Source organism: Elephantulus edwardii, unplaced genomic scaffold (assembly GCF_000299155.1).
Source record: "Elephantulus edwardii isolate Elephantulus edwardi_28Jun2011 unplaced genomic scaffold, EleEdw1.0 scaffold00140, whole genome shotgun sequence".
NCBI classification, from domain to species: Eukaryota; Metazoa; Chordata; class Mammalia; order Macroscelidea; family Macroscelididae; genus Elephantulus; species Elephantulus edwardii.
The window spans coordinates 8,069,009-8,088,079 of record NW_006399890.1 but is presented as its reverse complement, the minus strand read 5'-3'; the positions used below and the strand labels follow the sequence as shown (position 1 = coordinate 8,088,079).

The 19,071-nt window shown below is 40.9% G+C and overlaps 1 protein-coding gene across 1 annotated transcript in view; it reads right to left on the bottom strand.

Moving 5' to 3' along the window:
* NID2 (nidogen 2 (osteonidogen)) overlaps nt 1-19,071 on the bottom strand; it is a 99,378-nt gene that overhangs the window by 21,017 nt on the left and 59,290 nt on the right. The window contains exons 8-11 of the mRNA XM_006894374.1: nt 17,257-17,487; nt 10,274-10,417; nt 9,248-9,376; nt 8,483-8,626 (exon numbers count right to left, since the gene is read on the bottom strand). Of these exons, the coding sequence (XP_006894436.1) occupies nt 8,483-8,626; nt 9,248-9,376; nt 10,274-10,417; nt 17,257-17,487 (648 nt within the window). The remainder of the gene's footprint in view (nt 1-8,482; nt 8,627-9,247; nt 9,377-10,273; nt 10,418-17,256; nt 17,488-19,071) is intronic.

Genomic DNA, 19,071 nt, shown 5'->3' with positions numbered 1-19,071 from the left:
AAAAAAAAAAGAAAGACAATCTAAATGCCCAGTTTGGTGTAGTTGGTGAGGATTCATATTACTGGTCCTGGAAGAGACTGTGAAACTGTAAAACCAAAGCTGTAAGTATCTACATCCAGCCAAATGCAGGAAAGGAGAGAGATTCACAATGCATATGCTAAAAGTGCTTCTAATGGTAACAGGAATCCCAAGCAATGGCAGGAAGCAGCAATTCCTGTGACAGACACAGAACCTATTTCTGGAACCCTTGAAGCAGTTTCTTCCAGTTATTTTAAGCTAACAGAAGAGGGGATTTCCCTAATGCTGCCCAATCACGTAAGTTCTATGACCCAGGATTTCTGGCCAAATCTGAGATACCTTCCTTCCCCTCACAGATGCTATTGCCACTATTGGTACTAAAGTCATGGGCAGTCATGTTATGAATGACCAATGAACGGCAAGTCCCTGAAGAGATTGAGGGCATTATCGTGAACACTCTTTGCCAACAAAGAGGAGAAATGTGAGGCTCATTAAATTAAAGTCCTTGACATCTTCCCTAGAGGACTTTACATCCTGAAAGGAAACTAGAGTCCAGTCACTCACTTCAGGGCCTAAGCTTAGAGTGGGCTGTGGCCTCTTTTTAGAACGGCAAACACTGAGGAGATATATGGAAATCAGAGACTCTTGGAACCTTGATAAAGAGAAGCTTTCCTTATTTGCATCATTGGGGAGGAGGACTTTGATTTATGCTTAACAATCACTGTCAATGGTCATCAAATACCTGGAACACGGAGACTAAGACAACAATGTGGAAGGCATAGTAGAGCACTTTGTCATTTAAGTAAGGAAACATGGTTCATTCTCAGCCTAATTCTCTGCACTACCATTTATTAAGGAGCTCTAGTAGCCTAGTGTTGTACATAGGGTTGCTGAGTCACAGGTGACTTGATGGCACATAACAATGACAACAGTTGCCTAGTGGGTAAAAAGTTGCACTGTCAAACCACAGGCACATAGTCTAAATTCACTAACTGTTCTGAGGAAGAAAATAAAAAAGCTCTTCTCATGTGATTTACAGCCTTTGAAAACCCTCTGGAGGTTCAGCTATGAGTAGGTTCTGATTCAATGGTACATGACAACAAGAAGAAGAAGATCACTATCTGTTAGTCCAATAAAGAACATATTTGGAAAATCTGAGAGCCTTATTATGAGCGCCTCCCCCTGCACAATGATGATTGTGAGTAAGAGGTCATCTGTAACCCAGCTTCCTCAGTTCACTGACTTGCTTGCTCTTCCCTGGGAAAGTCCCTACAGTCTGCTTTTGCACCTGGCAAAGTCACTAAGATCTAGAAAGACAAAGAAAACTATTATTAACATGATTGAGAAATACTCAGTTCACATCAATACGGAGCTTAAATCAATCCAGATTGAGGGAAGCAAGAAATTGATTTTACTTGGACAGACGCCACCTACTAGTGACTCAGACAAGGTTGGGAATCAGGCAACCTCTCCAAAGAACCTAGTTTATAATAAACTGCTTCTGCAGGAGCCCCCACATCTGCTCTGATTGCTCGCTTGATGGAGTAAAACTATGCGTGTTTAAGAATACACACTTTCCAAGGAATCAATGCTACTATCAAGAAAGAAGAAGGCATACAGTGCTATGTGGTCCTTTTGATCCAGACACTCATGCAGAAGAGAGAGGGAGACCACGACACACAGCAGAGGCAGCAGTATCAGAGGGGGCAGAGAACAAGAGGCTGCTTTACATAGAGCTGGACTAGAACTGCTGCTCCACGGAGCCAGAGCTGAGAGCCTTCACCTAGGCTTCCTGGTAACTGAGTGGGACAGGATGAGGAGCACATAAGCAGCAGAATAAAAAGAGCTTTCATGATGGCTGGTAACACAAGTCCAGTGAGTTCTGGTGGCATGGTCCATAGGTAGTTGCACTGCTGACCAGATTTGGTGGTTCAAATCCAACAGTGACTGTAGGAGAGAATAGGTAATATTCTACCTACCATGCGATTTATAGTCCCCTAAAAACCCACTTGAGGGTCAGCTATGACACAGTTGTGACTTGATGGCAATGACAGAAAGAATAATGACCTAGAGCCTCAAGACTGAAGGCCAGAGGGAAACTGGCTTGTAAGTACAACTGAAAGAAGTTTGTTAGGAGTGATGAATTGTATCCAGAGTATCTCTGCCCTGAAATGTAATCTGTTACTTCCCTAATAAACTCTATAATTATTAAAGAAGGCAAAACCCAATCTTCCAACAATAGAAGCCTTATAAAATGTCCTGTGGTCCCTGAGACAAATATATATTGTAAAGATGTTATATTTATGCTCTGTAACTCATCTTTACAATTAGTCTAGTATGACATGCATAGGTTTTTAGAGAAATGAGTATTCATTCTGATATCTCCCATAACCTGAAAGCTTGGAAAGTAACTAACTACACTGTAACTCGCTATAGTAGGCAGCCTGGAAGATGGCCTCCATAGTCTCCGTCTCCTGGTATTCACATTTTTTGAATTCTCTCTTAAAATAACTTGCTTCTAACAAATAAAACAAAAGTGAGAAGATGTCATAGCTGTGATTGAATTCTAGTTTTCTAGTAAACTGTCTTTCACTGGTGTTGATAAAGCACATGGCCATGCTGGAGAGCCCCACATGGTAAAGAACTGAAAGCAGAATCCAGGTAACAGCCAAGGAAATGAATTATTACCAACAGACATAGAAATAAGCAGGTCCACCTCTACCTGAGCCTTGAAATGCCTCCTGGCCTGATCAAGTCATTGGCTGAAACTTTGAAGCAGAAGCCCAATGAAGCCATACTCTGATTCCTGCCCCACGGGAGTATCAACTGAGAGATCACTGTGAGATAGATTGTCTGCTGTTTGACTCACTAAGTTTTAGGGTAGTAAGTAGCCGAAAATAGAGTGCTGCCATAACACACACCTACAATTGTAGGATGGTGTTAGAACCTTCAATGGGTTGAGGTAGAGGAATTTTAGAGTAAAACAGCAAAAACTGCCTTCAACAAACTCTTAGAAGAAATCTAGTCTATGAGGATGATGTCAGTGAAGGTTCAAACAGAAGTGACGAATGTGTTTTTAGAAACTAGAGGAAGGGAGATCGTTGTCAGACAGTGGCATAAAGGCTAGCAATTCTGTTCCCTATACTTTCGTGGGAAACAACTGAAAACCCAAGCCCACTGCCACTTAGTTCTGACTCATAGCAATCCTCTACCAAGTTTCTGAAGTCATCATTGGAAGAAACTACTCTTCCTTCTCCCACGGAGCAGCTGGTAGACTTGAACTGCTGACCCTTTGGTTAGTGTCTGGTACATTATTCATGTTGTTGTTGTTGTTATGTGCTGTCGAGTCGCTTGCAACTCATAGTGACTCTATGTACAACAGCCCTAAACTCTGCTCTGTTCTGTGCCAATCGCACTGTCTCTGGTAGGTAGAAATTTTTCTAGTTAAAAACATTTCCAAGCAAAGTGTCAAATTTTCAGCTTCCTTTCTCCTTGCTGCCAATAGCAAAATATCAAAGGGCAATATTGAGCTAGTGGCTAGTAAGCAAAAAGAAAACAACAAAAAGTTTGATGATTTTTGCAAATTTTCAGCACACTGTTTCCCTCTTTACTTGGCCTCTATTTGTGCTAGTATAAGTTTCAGAGTTTCTTCTGACATCTATTTTAGTATTTGCTTTTTCTTTGCTGTCTTTGCAATGACCTTTTGCCCCTTTCATGTATGATATGTCCTCTATGTCATCCCACAGCTCATCTGATCTTCAGTTATTAACGCTCAATGCATCAAATCTATTCTTGAGATAGCTTGTAAAATTCAGTTGGGGTAGACTCAAGATAATATGTTGGTTCTTGTGGATATATTTTAATTTTTTTCTGCTTCCATTTGAAATTGTTGCTGCTTGTTGTTATGTGTCATCAAGTCGTTTGCGACTCATAGCGACCCTATGTACAACAGCCCTAAACCCTGCTCTATCCTGTGCCAATTGCATTGCCTCTGACACACTCATCCTGATTACCCCAGTCACCGAATCAATCCACCTCATAGAGGGTCTTCCCCTCCTGCACTGTCCCTCCAACCTACCAAGCATGATTTTCCTCTCTAAGGACCTGTCTCTCTTTACAAGATGTCCAAAGTATGTCAGACGAAGCCTCAGAATCTTTGTCTCCAAGGAGTAGCCTGGTTTAACCCTCTCCAGGATGAATCTGTTTGTTTTCTTGGCAGTCCAGGGTACATTCAATACTCTTCTCCAGCACCACAGCTCAAAGGCATCAGTCATTGTCCAACTCTCTGATTCATAACAAGTGATTGCAAAGACCATGGCCTGTATCAGGCTCACCTTAGTCTCCCGAGAGACACTGTTGCTCTTGAGTACTTTAGAGAGATCCCTAACAGCAGACTTTCACATCACAATATGTTTTTTGATTTCTTGGCTGCTAGTGCCAAGAGTGTTGACCGTGGAGCCAAGCAAACTGAAGCTGTGAACAATCTCAATCTCTTTGCCATCCATCCTGATGCTACCGACTGGTCCAGTGGTGAGAATCTTTGTCTTCTTGACAATGAGCCTCAGTCCATACTGAAGGTTGCAGTCCTTGACCCTCTGCAGCAAGTGCATGAGGTCCTCCTCAGTTTCAGCAAGCAGGGTTGTGTCATCGGCATAACACAGATTGTTAATAGATCTTCCACCAATCCTGACGCCACACTTCTCCTCATAGACTCCAGCCTCTCGGATAATCTGCTCTGCATACATGTTGAAAAGGTATGGAGACAGGACACATCCCTGGCATATGCCCTTCCCAATTTTGAGCCATGCAGTGTTACCCTGCTCTGTTCTGACGACTGCCTCTTGGTCCAAGTATAGATTTCGCATTAGCACGATTAAATGTTCTGGGATTCCCATTCTTCTCAGAGTCAGCCACAGTTTGTTATGAACCACACAGTCAAACACCTTTGCATAATCAATGAAACACAGATAGACATTCTTCTGGTATTTGCTGCTTTCAGCTAAGATCCATCTAACATCAGCTACAATATCCCTAGTACCACGACCCCTTCTGAGCCCAGCCTGGACTTCTGGCAGTTCTCTGCTGATGTGCTGTTCCAGTCGTTTTTGGATAATCTTCAGTAGAATGTTGCTTGCATGTGAAATCAATGATATTGTTCTGTAGTTTCCACACTCAGTTGGGTCACCCTTCTTTGGATACTCCATTTGAAATTACACATGAATAATTGATGAGCTATTTCATAATAACCCCTGGTCTTGTTTTGACTGCTGATACTAAGCTTCTTCACTGTCTCTTTCCACAGAGGTTAACAATCTAAGTCCTGTGTAGTCCATTAATAGAGATTCATGTGTATAGTTACCACTTATGCATTTTTAAACAGCTTTTTGCAATGAATAAGTACTTGTACAAAATCTTATCATTCTATCTCAAGCCTCATTTCTGTCACTAAGTCTGAAGCTGTGAACAATCTCAATCTTCACTATTTTCCAACTACCAGTCTTCTTTTTTTTTGTTTTCAAATTTGCATTCCAGTCATTAATTATTATTAATCATCTTGGTTGCATGATTGATCTATTTTAGAAGGCAAAAATTGGTAAAAGTCCTCAATTTCTTCATCTCTATCTTTAGTGTTTGAAGCATATATTTGGATTAGAGTTATATTAACAGGTCTATCTTGGATGTCTTTAGAAAGTGTCCTCTCACAGCAAAGTGGATGTTAGAAGAGACTCTGAAACTCACACTAGAAGAAAGAGGCCAAAGTAAAGGGAAGAAATGCTGAAGTGGGAGAGTTGAACAGAATCAAAGAGCAGCTCTGGAAGACAAAGAAGAGTATTATAATGAAATGTACAAGGAGCTGTAGTTAGAAAACCAGAAAGGGAGAATGTTTGGCATTTTTCAAGTTGAAAGAATTGAAGCCTATTTATAATACTGAAGGATTCTATAGGCAAAATACTGAATGATGCAGAAGCACCAAAAGAAGATGGAAGGAAGACAAAGACTCACAATATAAAAAAAAAAAGAATTAGTGGACACTGAACTATTTCAGGAGCAAGTTGGAACTGACTCCTACCTGATCCTCCAGCAGGATTCCAGAGGCTGTAAGTTACATGAAAGGAGACTGCCCATCTTTCTCCTGAACAGCAGTTGATGGATTTGAACCTTCTGCCTTTGGGTTGGCAGTACAACCTCCATTTAGTAAGCTGCAAATGCTAACAGCAGCATAATATAATGAATGCCATCTCAAATTGATATGTTATTTGCAAATACTATCCAATCTTCTCAAATTATCCATAGAAAGGAAAAGGAGGCTGAATTTATGCATAGCTCTAAAGCAAATAAAACCTCATTGTTGTCAAATTCCTGTTCTAGTTGACCCTACAGCAGGTTTTCAGCAGCTGTAAAGTACAAGGGAGGTAACGGATTGCTCATCTTTCTTCCTTAGACCTGCTGGTGGGTAGAATCATCAGAGAAGGCCTTTGGGTTAACAACTCCCTACCTAGGGCTGACAGAATTTATTAGATCCTGTCATAGTCTTGTTAACATGATTCAGTCAAATATCAGGACAAACAGGAATCCCAACTGAGAGTGAACTTCCTTTAAGAACTCAGCACCGAGAAAATCTGTTTAGGGGAAACCAACAACAAGAGGATGAACAATCTCCTCCCATGTGATTTACTGCCCCTGGAAACCCACTGGAGGGTCAGCTGTGGGTGGCTCTGACTCAAAAGCAAACAACAGCAAATAAAAACAGGGCTGAGTCAGAGCTTTGGGTTATTTCAGTGTAAATTTCATATTGTCAAAAATTGATATGGAAGAGTTTCTGTACAACAAAAATAGGGAAATGAATTCATGAAAAAGGAAGTGTCAGACAATGCCAAAACTCCTGACATGTGCGGAAAGAGTGGAGAGCTGCCCTGCCTTTCACATTTATTCCATCACTAACATGTGGCTTCCCCCTGCTTGTCCAGGATGCCTGTCCTGCTGAAACCAAAGAAAGAAGAGTAGGGGGAAGGGAAGGAACCAAAACATCTGGTGAGAAGGGAGGGGACCCGTGCTGTTTAGATCTCTATGTAGCTCCCCAGAGTTACAACTGTTGTTAGCAAATCAGCTTAGTGGGCCCAGATGCATGGTGGCAGATGCGAGCAGCAGAGTCTGCCTTTTAAATCCCCCAAACAGACGCTTTTCTACTCTTAACCCCTTTTCTCTCCATCATCTCTTCCTTGCTGTCTCATTTGATTATAAGTTAATGGTTGTTGCTGAGCAACAGCTTGAAATTGAATTTCAGTCCAGTCATATGTCATCACATATGTTTAGAATACCTGTTCTATGTAGATTCACTGTTTAATCCCCAAGTTACAGTACTCACTGCAGTTTCTTGAACATAGAGATCCACAGAGTTATATGTAGTTCTTAAGTAACAACTTTACATAGCCTGATTTTGCTGACAAAATTCTATTTTTGAAACAGCCCTGCATTCTTGGTTAGCAGTTTTAGTTTTGATAAAATACGACATAAAGTCTTAAGTGTAGGTACATTTCTTGGAGAAAAGCTTTGAGTAATTAAGCATGTATGAACATTCTTTTATAACGTGTAGTTCCTCCTTTTCTTTCACATTTTAAAGAGAAGAAAGAGAGGGAAACGGATACATATTTAGAGATTAGGGAGCTCTGGTTTTGCAGGGAGTGGCACTGCTACCCCAAAGGTGGTAATTCTCTGGTGTTTCAAATCCAACAATGGTTTCTCAGGAGAATGATGGGCAATCTCCTCCCATGTGATTACAGACTCAGAAACCCAATAGAAGGTCTGACTTAACAGTAATGAGTGAATGAGTGTGAAAGAATGTAGAGACGGGTTAAAACCACTTCAACGAGGAAAATAGCTCTCACTGAAAAGTGAGTATGAATGGAAATACTAACTTAAACCATTGATTAACCAGACAGATCTAAAGATGGAAACACAACCTTTTAAAGATGAAAGAAAAAAATGCTCATTCACTCACTCATTGTCATCATATCTGAATTAACTCATAGCTGACTCTCCATTTGTTTTTCAGAGATTGTAAATCACACAGGGAGAGACTTCCCACCTTTCTCCCCTGGAACTACCGATGGATTTGAACCATCAAAGAGGGGAAGACTTTGGGTTATTGGTGTGACTCTGTAAAGACTACACACCACCAGAGCCAAGAGGATATGCTACTTTTCATTAATTTCTCTAGCTCATGTTCGCTTTAATGCACAGAAGGCTATAAGCAGGCAGTGCCACACCAGCCCCGAAGAAGTGCCTCCACCAGGAGAACTGCTAATCAACCGACTCCTAGGAAATCGTCCGGGCCCTCTGCCAATCACGCTCCTCAACTCCTGTTCTGATCCAAGGGGCAACCTTTTATCTGTTGCTTTTCTGAGAACTCCACAGCTGTTATAGAAGTCCTGCATGGCACTGAAGCTGACCTGCCCATACTCACCTGAACACTGGTGTCCAGTGCCAGCATAACCTGGCAGACAGGCGCAGGTGTACGCGCTGCCTCCTTGGTGAATGCAGCGGGCCAGCCCGTCCGGAGCGCAGGTGTGAGTGCCATCTTCACAGGGGTTAGGAGGTGGCACAATCACTGAAAAGAGAAGAAGGCAAGATTACCAAGTGTGAAAGCCTTCGAACGGGTGAGACTGGATCCTCACAGGGTAGTCCACAAGCCCATAGCGCCAGGACTTAATGAATCTGACTTTTTAAAAGATTTCTAAATAGTTTACATGCATATTAACGTTTGAGAAAGGTTAGTATGGGTTTGTGGTTAAAACAGAACGTTTACAAGATCAGTCATCAAAACAGTCTTTAATGAAAGATTTTGATTTCCCAGAGCAGGAATAGACACATATATACACACACCCCCCCCCCCAGAGGGTGTTTGTACTATCAGTTACTTTTTCATTCCACTACATTTAAAAATCTATTTCTCTATATTGTGAGTTCCATCAATAGGATGAATTGGGAATTCGACTTCTTTTGAATATGCGTCTAAAGTATTCTTTGAACTCTAGGAACCCCAAGTGATAAGCATCCTCCCGTAACTCAAGACTGGAAGGGCTGAACTGAGCCAGATCTTTGGATTATTTCTATATCAATGGAGTGTTTTCAAGGAAAATGTGCATTCCGTACAGTGGAAATATTAATGAACTAAAGGGCAAGGCTCAACACTCTTTTGGCCAAAATAAGAAATGGTGCTGGTGCTTACAGATGCAAGTATGCTGGTCCTCAGCAAACATGTAACCACTCCGGCACTCACACTTGTAGCTTCCCTCCAGGTTGACACACACAGAGTTGGGGCCACAGCGATGGAAGCCAGTTGCACATTCATTTACATCTACGAAGAACGAAGATCAGAGAGGTGCTGTTTAAATCAAAGCTGCCCAGAGTGAAGCGTCTGAAACTCTAATGTGTTCTACACCATGGGGTCCAAGGAGACTGCTGGCTGCGGGAACTGAACAGGAACGGAAATGCAGGTCTAAGTACCAGAGGGATGCATATTTCAAGGTCATCAGAGATGATAATAAAACTGTATTTCAAGTAATCCAAATATAAGACCTAGGGAGGGAGATATTTTTGGAAAAGTCTTTAAACATTTTAAAAGTAAGCCGTAAGAAGAAAAAAATTTCAACAGTTTTTCTCATAAAATAAGTTTAAAATTTTATTACCACAATTTAGATATAAGAAGTAATGGTTACTCAATGTGGACAGAGTGGGGTGAAGCTCCCCGATTAAAACAAGCTTGGCAGGAGGAGTGGCATCCACTTCCATAATAGCTTGCCTCTGGAAACCCTATGAACCTGGAGAGAAGATGAAAGGCACCCAAGCGTTGAGGACTCTCCTTCTTAGGGTCGCTATGAGTTTCCTGCGACTCGACGGCACTTAACAACAAGAAGAAGGAGAAGTAAAAGTGAGAGAACCAATGTCTGAAATGTACAGGTGCCTCCAAAACTTACCTAAGGACTACTTAACACGGGCTCAAAATGACAAAATTCAAGAACTGAAAATATTCTGGAATCGTAATAGGCACGTTCATTCCTCAAGTCCCAGCCACAAATACCCGTGGCAAACTTAACCAGAGTATGATGTAGCCCTTCAACAACTGCTTTCAGATTATTGACGGAACTCACAGCTCAGTGACGATAATAAAGTAGGCAAATATTTGTGATCTGCAGTAATGAAGAGAGTCAAGTGAAAACCAAGACAACAAGTGAGAACAGAGGATGGCTCTTACCCACACAAGTCCGTCCATCTCCCTGGTACCCAGGTGCACACTCACAGGTGTAGGCTACATTTGGTCCTGGATGACACTTTGCTGTGGTATCACATGTGTGGCTGCCATCATAGCAAGGATTCACCGGAGTTGGGTCTGAGTCCCCTGTACACATAGAGAGGAAAGAGAAACAAAAGCACAATCTGAGTGTTGTAAGGAGAAGACAGCCAAGCACAGGAAAGAGAGAAGAGTCCTTGAACCTGACTGTACACTTGTCTGAGTTATGTGACACTTGAAAATTTGTGGTGACCTTGCAAAATTATTACTCATGATGGGAGTGGGAGAGAGGGTCAGAGAAAGAGGGGAAGACCTCCGACAAGATGGACTGATGCAGTGACTGCAACAATACACTTGAGCACATCACAGATGCTGAGGATGGTGCAAGTTAGGGCGAGGCTCAGATCTGTTCACAGGGTCCCTGAGAGTTATAGGTGACTTGAAGGCCCCTAACAACAAAGGTAAGCTAAATAGTTCCATAATGGCTTCCTTTCACCTACTCTAGGACAACTGAATTCTCACTATGTGTCCAGGGAATTAAAATCTCTAATATATGGCTTCAAGCTCTCAGCACCACTTCCTCCTGGACCCACCATTCTATTCCACCTTAGCCATGTTTCCCCATCTCTCAGCCCCTGACGATGGAACTTACCAAATATGAATCCCTAACCAAGATCTTGGAAGCAGGAGTGGTATTCACTTCCTAAACAGCATGCCTCTGAAACTCTATGAACTTTGAGAAATGACAATCACTATAGAAAAGGTTCAGGTCTTCTTTCATAGTGTAACTATGCTCAACGTGACAGCAATCAACAGTAGCCTAGACCTCAAGTACTTGTTGCTTCATAGACCCTACCTCATAGGCTGGATCACTTCCAGTCCTCTACATCTAGTTATTTCCCCAGTGTATGTCCAATGGCCCATGATATGGCCCTTTCAATTTTTTCTTATGAGCTTCCAAAGACACCTTGATTCGGTGCACCCTTGCTTTCCGGTAAACTCTAACCATCCACTTGTTTTAAAAAACACATCCATGTATTCATGGAGTAGAAAAGTCACATATAATTGGCCCAAATAATACCCTTATTATTGCCTAAAAGTAAGGAGGGTCATGGGTTTATTGTTGGTCCCATGAATGAAGTTGATTGGAATATTGGATCTAGGCCAAATCAAAGGACAAACAGACCTGTGACATTATTTAAACTTAATGAATTTACGTATGTTGGGACAAACTTAGCTACCCAAATAGAGAAGACGTCCCATTATGTCTTTTATCTCCTTGTCTCTAAACCTCCTGGCAGACAGGAAGGAAACACAGCACTAGGGCTGTGGCTGCTAGATTACTTGACTGCATAGGCCAATATTTCTGAGTCAGTGCCCAGCATATGCTACAGCTTAGAACAATATAAGTCATATCCTCAGTGCAGGCTCAATATCAAAGAAGAATTTGATTCTCTCCTTCTATTATTACTTATCTTAGAAGACAATATGACCAGCCTACCCAGCAAAAAAAGGAAACTAATATTCAACATGTTTTCACTCATAAGCACTAATGCTTGGGAGTTCTGGTTCATACTCCATGGAAAGCTGTGCCATTAATCCAACAGCTGTGCAACTCTGGCAGTTTGAATTCACCAGCCGTTCCACAGCTCAAAGATGGGCAATCTCCTTCTCTGTGATTTATAGCCCTGGAAACCTATTAGGTTAGTTACATGTCAGAACCAACTCAAGGGCAAGAAAAGAGAGAGAGAGAAACAAGACAGACAGACAGACAATGCTTAGCTTTCTTAATTCAATACATTCCAGAATCAAAATGTCACCATAGCACATCCCAGCAAGAAATTTAGTGAGAAAATACAGATGCCAGGAGTTTATTAGCCTGTAGAGCATTAAAGGGAAGAGTGGGAGCAAAAAGCAGCCCACTGGACAAGATATGCTCACTTTCCTAAATTATCAGAGAAAATGGCCATAAATACAAGTGCTGTTTTAAAATACATTTCACTGTCAGGACAAGCTACATAATTTACAGAGCTCAGTATAATGAAAATGTAGGATCCTTCATTTAAAAATTACTAAGAATTTCAAGATGGCACCACAGATTATTAAGCCAAGCAATGAGGGCTGTCTGAGTCCAGGGCCTGGTACAACAGAAGTTCCAAGTCCATGAAGCCAGGCCTGTTTGCTGAAGTTACATTCCAAAAACATTCTTCCCCCACTCCCCACACATTTCTAAAACCACTTGGCTATTCATTCTCCATGGTTTGCTCGTTTTTTCTCTTATGATCCAAAGGAAAGGATAGACATATCTATTCTTCTTAAGACATTTTCTTCTTTCCCTTTATCCTTTTACACTGCTTGTCTCTGACGAAGGATCTGGAACTAATTTACTCATTTAATCAAGAGGGGGAAAGTGGCTTTGCCTTAAAGGAACAGTCCTTGGCTGTGGCCACTCAGCTTCACTGCATGTCCATCTGTCCAAAGTCTCCTTAGTTCAGCCAAAGACCCCTGAGGTGGGAGCAAGGACAGGAAGCATTGCTGGATCCTGTCCTATGACCCCACGAGAGACAGCCAACCCACACATGAAATTCAAACAAATTGGTACATAGGGGAAGGCAGGGAGTATTGGGAAGCAAGCATGGGCTTCAGCTCTGTCTGTTCCCTGGAAAAGACACAACAGTGCATTCTAAATGCTGGGAAAGCAAAATACTCCCACACCAGGTACAGGCAGCTGTGTTGTTTTGCACTCATTCCAGCTAGATAATAACTCCCTTTGGAAAAGGCCTGAGAAGAAGCTGCTGCTACACACTGAGACAATGCTGCAGTTGCTTCCTTTCTCCCTTCTACTTTACTCCTATTGAGGTGGAATAAACAGTACTGCTGTTTTAACGTTGGGTGGATAAAATAGAGCTCAAATGCATGTGAATGAAAAATACCCACTCCTCCCTCTGTAAATGTTGATCTAAATTAGGAAGCAGCCATGGGTCAGTCAGAATTATTCCAGCTCCTGGTTACTGGCTGTGAACAGGTAAATTTCTTCACCTCTATACCTTAGGGTCATCATCTATAAGAAGATAATAGGGTAGAAAGGGAGCTCTGGTGATATAGTGGTTTAAGTGCCTGGCTGCTAAAAATGGACAGTGTTTCAAACTCAACAACTACTTCACAGAAACAAAGATATGCAATCCGCTTCCACAAAGACACTCAGCATTGAAACCCTCTGGGACAATTCTATTTTGCCCTTTAGGGTGGCTAGAAGTTGGACTGATAGGATAGTGATGAGTTTGGTTTGGGTTTATTGGAGCAGAGGTTGTTTTGAAGATTAAATGAATTGATTCATATAAGGTGCTTAGAACAGCTCTTGGTACTTTCCAGCTTGCTGGCTTTTTCTGTGCTATGTTTAGTGTATATCTGAGAAAAACACACCCAGAGATACGTTACCCTAAATGATTTCAGACTCTGAATGGGAGTCTATGGCTTGAGAGTCTCCTGAATGGCTGTTTTTATAGCTCAGTAGCTGACACTCCACAAAGGACTGAATAGGACATTTATAGGTCAAGGGCGTTCCCCCAGCTGTTTTTGCTCAAACCTCTCTTTGAGAAATCTGTAATTATAATCTTTCTCTTTCAAATTTACATGTTCCTCTAAAATCAACTGACATTTTCATGTTATAAATTCACAGTTTTATAATCTCTTCTTCTGACTTGTAATATTTGCATCCTCCATCCAATTGCGTTTCCTAAAATCTAACTGACAGACAGACTCAGGAGTCTCATTTTAAGACACCTCTGCCTCCTTAGTTTTCGTCCCTTAAAGTCTTGCTATCTTAAGGAACACTTTCATATTGAACTCCATTGAATCTGGGAAGGCCTAAAGGTGTCTCTATGCCAGGAATAAAACCCAGAATTTTTCATCAGAAAGAGTCACCACTCTAGGGTACTGATCAGAACTGACTAGTACCAGTTTGGAATGTGAATGAGAAGAGCATTCTGTTTTTCCTCATATACGTATCATATTCTGGGGGAAAACACTACTCACTGGCCTGACTTCTAGAATAAAAATGTCCCCTTGCTCTGACTCCTATCTGTCATGCTGTCTCCACCTCTCATCATCTGGCTTTCCTACAGCATTTCTTACCTGCATGTTCATCAAGCTTTGCAATAATACTCTGACGTTTTTGTGCTTTTCCCCCCTCTTATCTTTAGAATTTAAAAAGAAATTTAGATACAGTTCTCATACATAAAATTCACCCATTTAACATATATAATCTTTAGTATGCTCACAAATTCATGCAACTATCACCACAATCAATTTCAGAACATTTTTATCACCTTCAAAAAGAAAGCCCATACTCTGTAGATTCTACCTCCTCTCCCCAGTCTTGTCTTCCTCTGTTGTTTTCGTTGTTGTTGTTGTACATTATCAAGTCAGAACTGATCCGTAGCTGACCCTCCAGTGGGTTTTCAGAGGAAGTTAAGTCCTCAAGAGGAGATAGCCCATCTTTCTCCTACAGAGAAGCTGGTGGATTCAAACCACTGGACTTCAGGATTGTAGGGCAGCTTCTTGCCACTAGGCCACAAGAACTCCCTAGGCAACCTCTATGTACTTTCTATCATTATATTGTTGTTGTTAGGTGTCATTGCGTTAATCAAGATTCATAGCAACCCTATGGGTCAGAGCCCTGCCCTATTCTTAGGCATCCTCACTACCCCAATGTATTCAAGCCCAGTTTTAAAGCCCCTGTGTTGACGCATCTAATTAAGGTTCTTTCTATCTTTCATTAACCCTCTAGTTTTCTGGAGAAACAGGAATGCTCATATACTTCTATGTAGTATATAAAATGTTATCACCTCTTCTGGACATTTCATATAAATGGAACCATGAAATGCAATTTTTTGTAACTGACTTTGTTCACTTAGCATAATGCCTACATAATGCTGCAGTACGTATCAGTACTTCATCCATTTTCATGGCGGAATAATATTCCATTACATATACCACCTTTTTTTAAATCTATTCATTAGTTATGGACATTTGGGTTGTTTCCGCCTTTCTAGCTAATACCATTATGAATGCTAATTTACAAGTGTGAACATATGTTTTCTTTTTCTTGCATATTTACCAGTAGTGTAATTGCTGGTTCAAATGGTATTTTTATGCTAAATGTTTTTGTTGTATACCATTGAGTCTGAAATGACTCATAGCTGACGCTCAAGTAGATTTTCATAAGCAGTAAATAGCCTGGAAGGTGATTGTCCATTTTTCTCCCATTAAATCGCATGGTGGATTCAAATTGTGAGCCTTTGTATGAGAGTGCAGCGCCTTACCAGTAGGCACCAGAGCTTATACCATTTTTTTATACCACTTAGAAATACATGAGCATACTAATTTCTCCAGTTCTTTGTCAAATTCAAGGTCATAAAAATATAGTAGTGTTGGCTCCTCAGAATTTTATAGTTGTTGTTGTTAATTTTTATACGTAGTATATGCAGTAGTCTAACTTAATTCTTTAACGTGTAGATGCCCAATTGTCCCAGAATCATTTGCTTATAAGACTTTATTCTTTGTCCCATTGAATTGTTTTTACATCCTTGCTGAAAAATTAGTTGACTGCAAATAAGAGCATTTATTTCTGGATTCTCAATTACATGACATTGATTTGTATGTCTGTTTTTATGCCAGTATTATACTGTCTTGATTCCCTAAAGTTTTAAAACCTGAAAGGGTAAGTTTTCCTATTTTATTCTTTTTCAAGACAATTTGGCTCTTCTGGGAGCTTTGAGTTTTCCTATGATTTTTATGATCAGTTTGTCAATTTCTGCAAAGATACCAGCTGGAATTCTGATAAGTATTAGGGAATACCAGCATCTTAAGAATATTAAGACTTCTATTTAATGATTATAGAACATCTTTCCAACTACATTGTCTCCTTTGTTTATATTGTTTGTAGGTTGTAGTGTGTATAATTATTATACTCCTTTTGATAAACTTTTTCCATTTGATTTTTTTGCAATGAAATTATTTTTAAATTTTATTTTCTTTTGCTTATTCCTACTGTATAGGAACAGAATTAATTTATGTAAGATTGAGTTTGTGTCCTATAACCTCACTGAATTAATGTACTATTTTAATAGTTTTCTAGTGGACTTCATAGTCTTTTTCTATCCACACAATCATGTTATCTCAGAATAGGGACAGTTTTACTTTTCCTATTCAATCTGGATGCCCCCCATTTTCCTATTCAATCTGGATGCCCCCCACCTCCTCTACCACCAAATCACCCTGTTAGAATGTCTAGTGAAAGGTTGTTGAATAGAAGTGTCCAGAGGCATCCTTGCCTTGTTCCTCACTTTGGAGAGAAAGCTTTCAGTCTTTCACTATTATATATTAAATTAGCTATGAGGTGTATTGATTCAGTGACTGGGGTAATTGGGATGGGTGTGTCAGAGACAATGAGATTGGCACAGGATAGAGCAGGGCTTAGGGCACTTGTAGTCAGGGTCACTATGAGTCACAGGTGACTCGGTGGCACATAACAACAACAACAACAACATTCGTTCTTCATTACTTTATCACAGTAACAAATATTCATCAATACCATCCCTGTCAAAACTTGGCTCCACTAGAGCTGCAACTTGTCTAATTCACAGATACATACAAACATAGATTAATTTACATAACTGAGTGTTGCTCTAAACCAGCCTCACCTACTATGTGTTATTTCCTGGTCTTGACAGGAGACACTGTTCTGAAAGGTTATCTTTCTGCTTCTGTTTCCATCTCAAGGACAGAGAAGACCTTGTTTTATTTATCTTTGCCCTCTAGCACCAAACAGTTTGGCACTCAGTAACTCTTAGTAACACAGAATCACTCTGAGTCTACTTCAAAAGGAAGGAAGAAAACAGGTTCCATGGAATTCACGCCCAAAAACAAGAAAAGGGAAACCTTACCTTCGGCAAGACCAATTTGATTGGTCACAGCAAATCTCAGCACTCCTTCTTCATCACTGTACAAGGCAAAGACTCGGTCCACACTCAGCTGCTGGGTGTTGGGGATGATGTGTTGTCGGGGGGCATGCCTGCAGGTCTGGTACGTGATATTCTGGTGGATGTTGTAGGACTGTGTTTGGTTAATAGCACCAAATATGAGGGAGTAGCTTCTGGAACTTGTAGAAGTCACAACTGCAATAGATACATTATACAGGTAAACTGGTAAGTAGTGAAAAGATAGATGTATTAAAAACACATAAAGAGATCATAGTTAACTGACTCACACAAATTACATGTACCTTTATATCCTTCTACTGAGATAGTTTGTGGACTCAGGTGCATGGCAAACATATTTAATTTATATAAGTTCATTCTTAGAATTTAATGCTAATAGTTGCAATTATATATTTAAGCTACTCTTCACTGCTTATCTTGACCTTTAGTAATTCCAGATACACAGCAGCTTATTATGCTGGTTTGTAAGTGTGAGAAATAAGAATATTCTATTTCTCGATTCAATTTTCATTTCATTCCTCTTGGGAACTCCCTGACTTTATAAAGAGTACTAGGAAGGCAATCTCCAGAACCTGAGTGGATGCAAACCACATTTTGAAAGAAAGGAGATAGAATAACCATTGTCATCATCATAAGCAAAGAATAACTGTACTACTATACGTCTTCCACACCGAGTGCTCTGCATATATCACCTTGTTTAATCTCCATGAAAGTCATATCAAGTAGGCACTGTGGGCAGAGGTCAAGCATCTAAGCTCCATTTGTGAGGATGGTAGGGGTGGAACTGGAACTCAAGCTGGCCTGACACTATGCTCCAAGATTCTCACCAGTCCATCCCCTACATCACACAGTGATAGCTTCCACTGTCTTTCACACGGGTAAGTCTGTCTGTATCCTGCACAGCAGCTGGTGGATTTGAACTGCGTACTGTTCCATTGGCAGCATCATTCTTTACCACTAAATCACCAGAGCTCCCTCACACAGGTAAGTCTGAAGTGTTCCAGGAAAAGGAAAGAGCCTTTTCTCTCAATCTGACTCAGAGCCCAGCAATTTATATGGCTGTCAGCTACAAGAGGTGAGTCCTAGAGTTGTCACACAGCCGCTGGCAGTCAGGCAACTGGGCTGGGCTCTGGATTCACAGTCTCAGAAAGAGAGAAAGGACCCTTTCCTTTCCTTGGTTTTGGAGAAGAGTACTGACTAGCCCAGGGACTGCCAAAAGAACAAACAGAAATGTCTTGGAGAAAGTACAGCCAGAATGCTTCTTGGAGGCAAAGATGACAAAGCTTCATCTCTTACACTTTGAGCATGTATGTGGTTAGAAGAAGCTATTCCTTGGAGTGGAACATCATGCTTAGAAAGGTAGAAGGATAGTAGAAGAGAAGAAGATCCTCAGCCAGACAGATTAAACCAGTGGCTGCTGAAATGGGCTTGAGTATGTCGGAAATTATGAGGATGGTAGAGGATAGGACTGGGTTGAGATCTGTCGTTCAGAGTTGTTATAAGTCATACTTGACTTGATGGCACCTAACAACAACAATTCTGCCTGGCTTCCAGCCCTCACATGAAAGGAGAAGCAGAACAGGATAACCCAAATAAATCCACTGTGTAAAATAGCAACTGTGGGTGAGGCAGGGCCTTGCTCAATCATACTGTATTTGATAATAGTCTTGGAAAAAGGCCAGGCAGAGCGCTCCTTGGAAGTAGGGGTAGGTGAGGTTATTTCTTGGAAAGAAACATCATGCTTTGAAAAATGAAGGATCA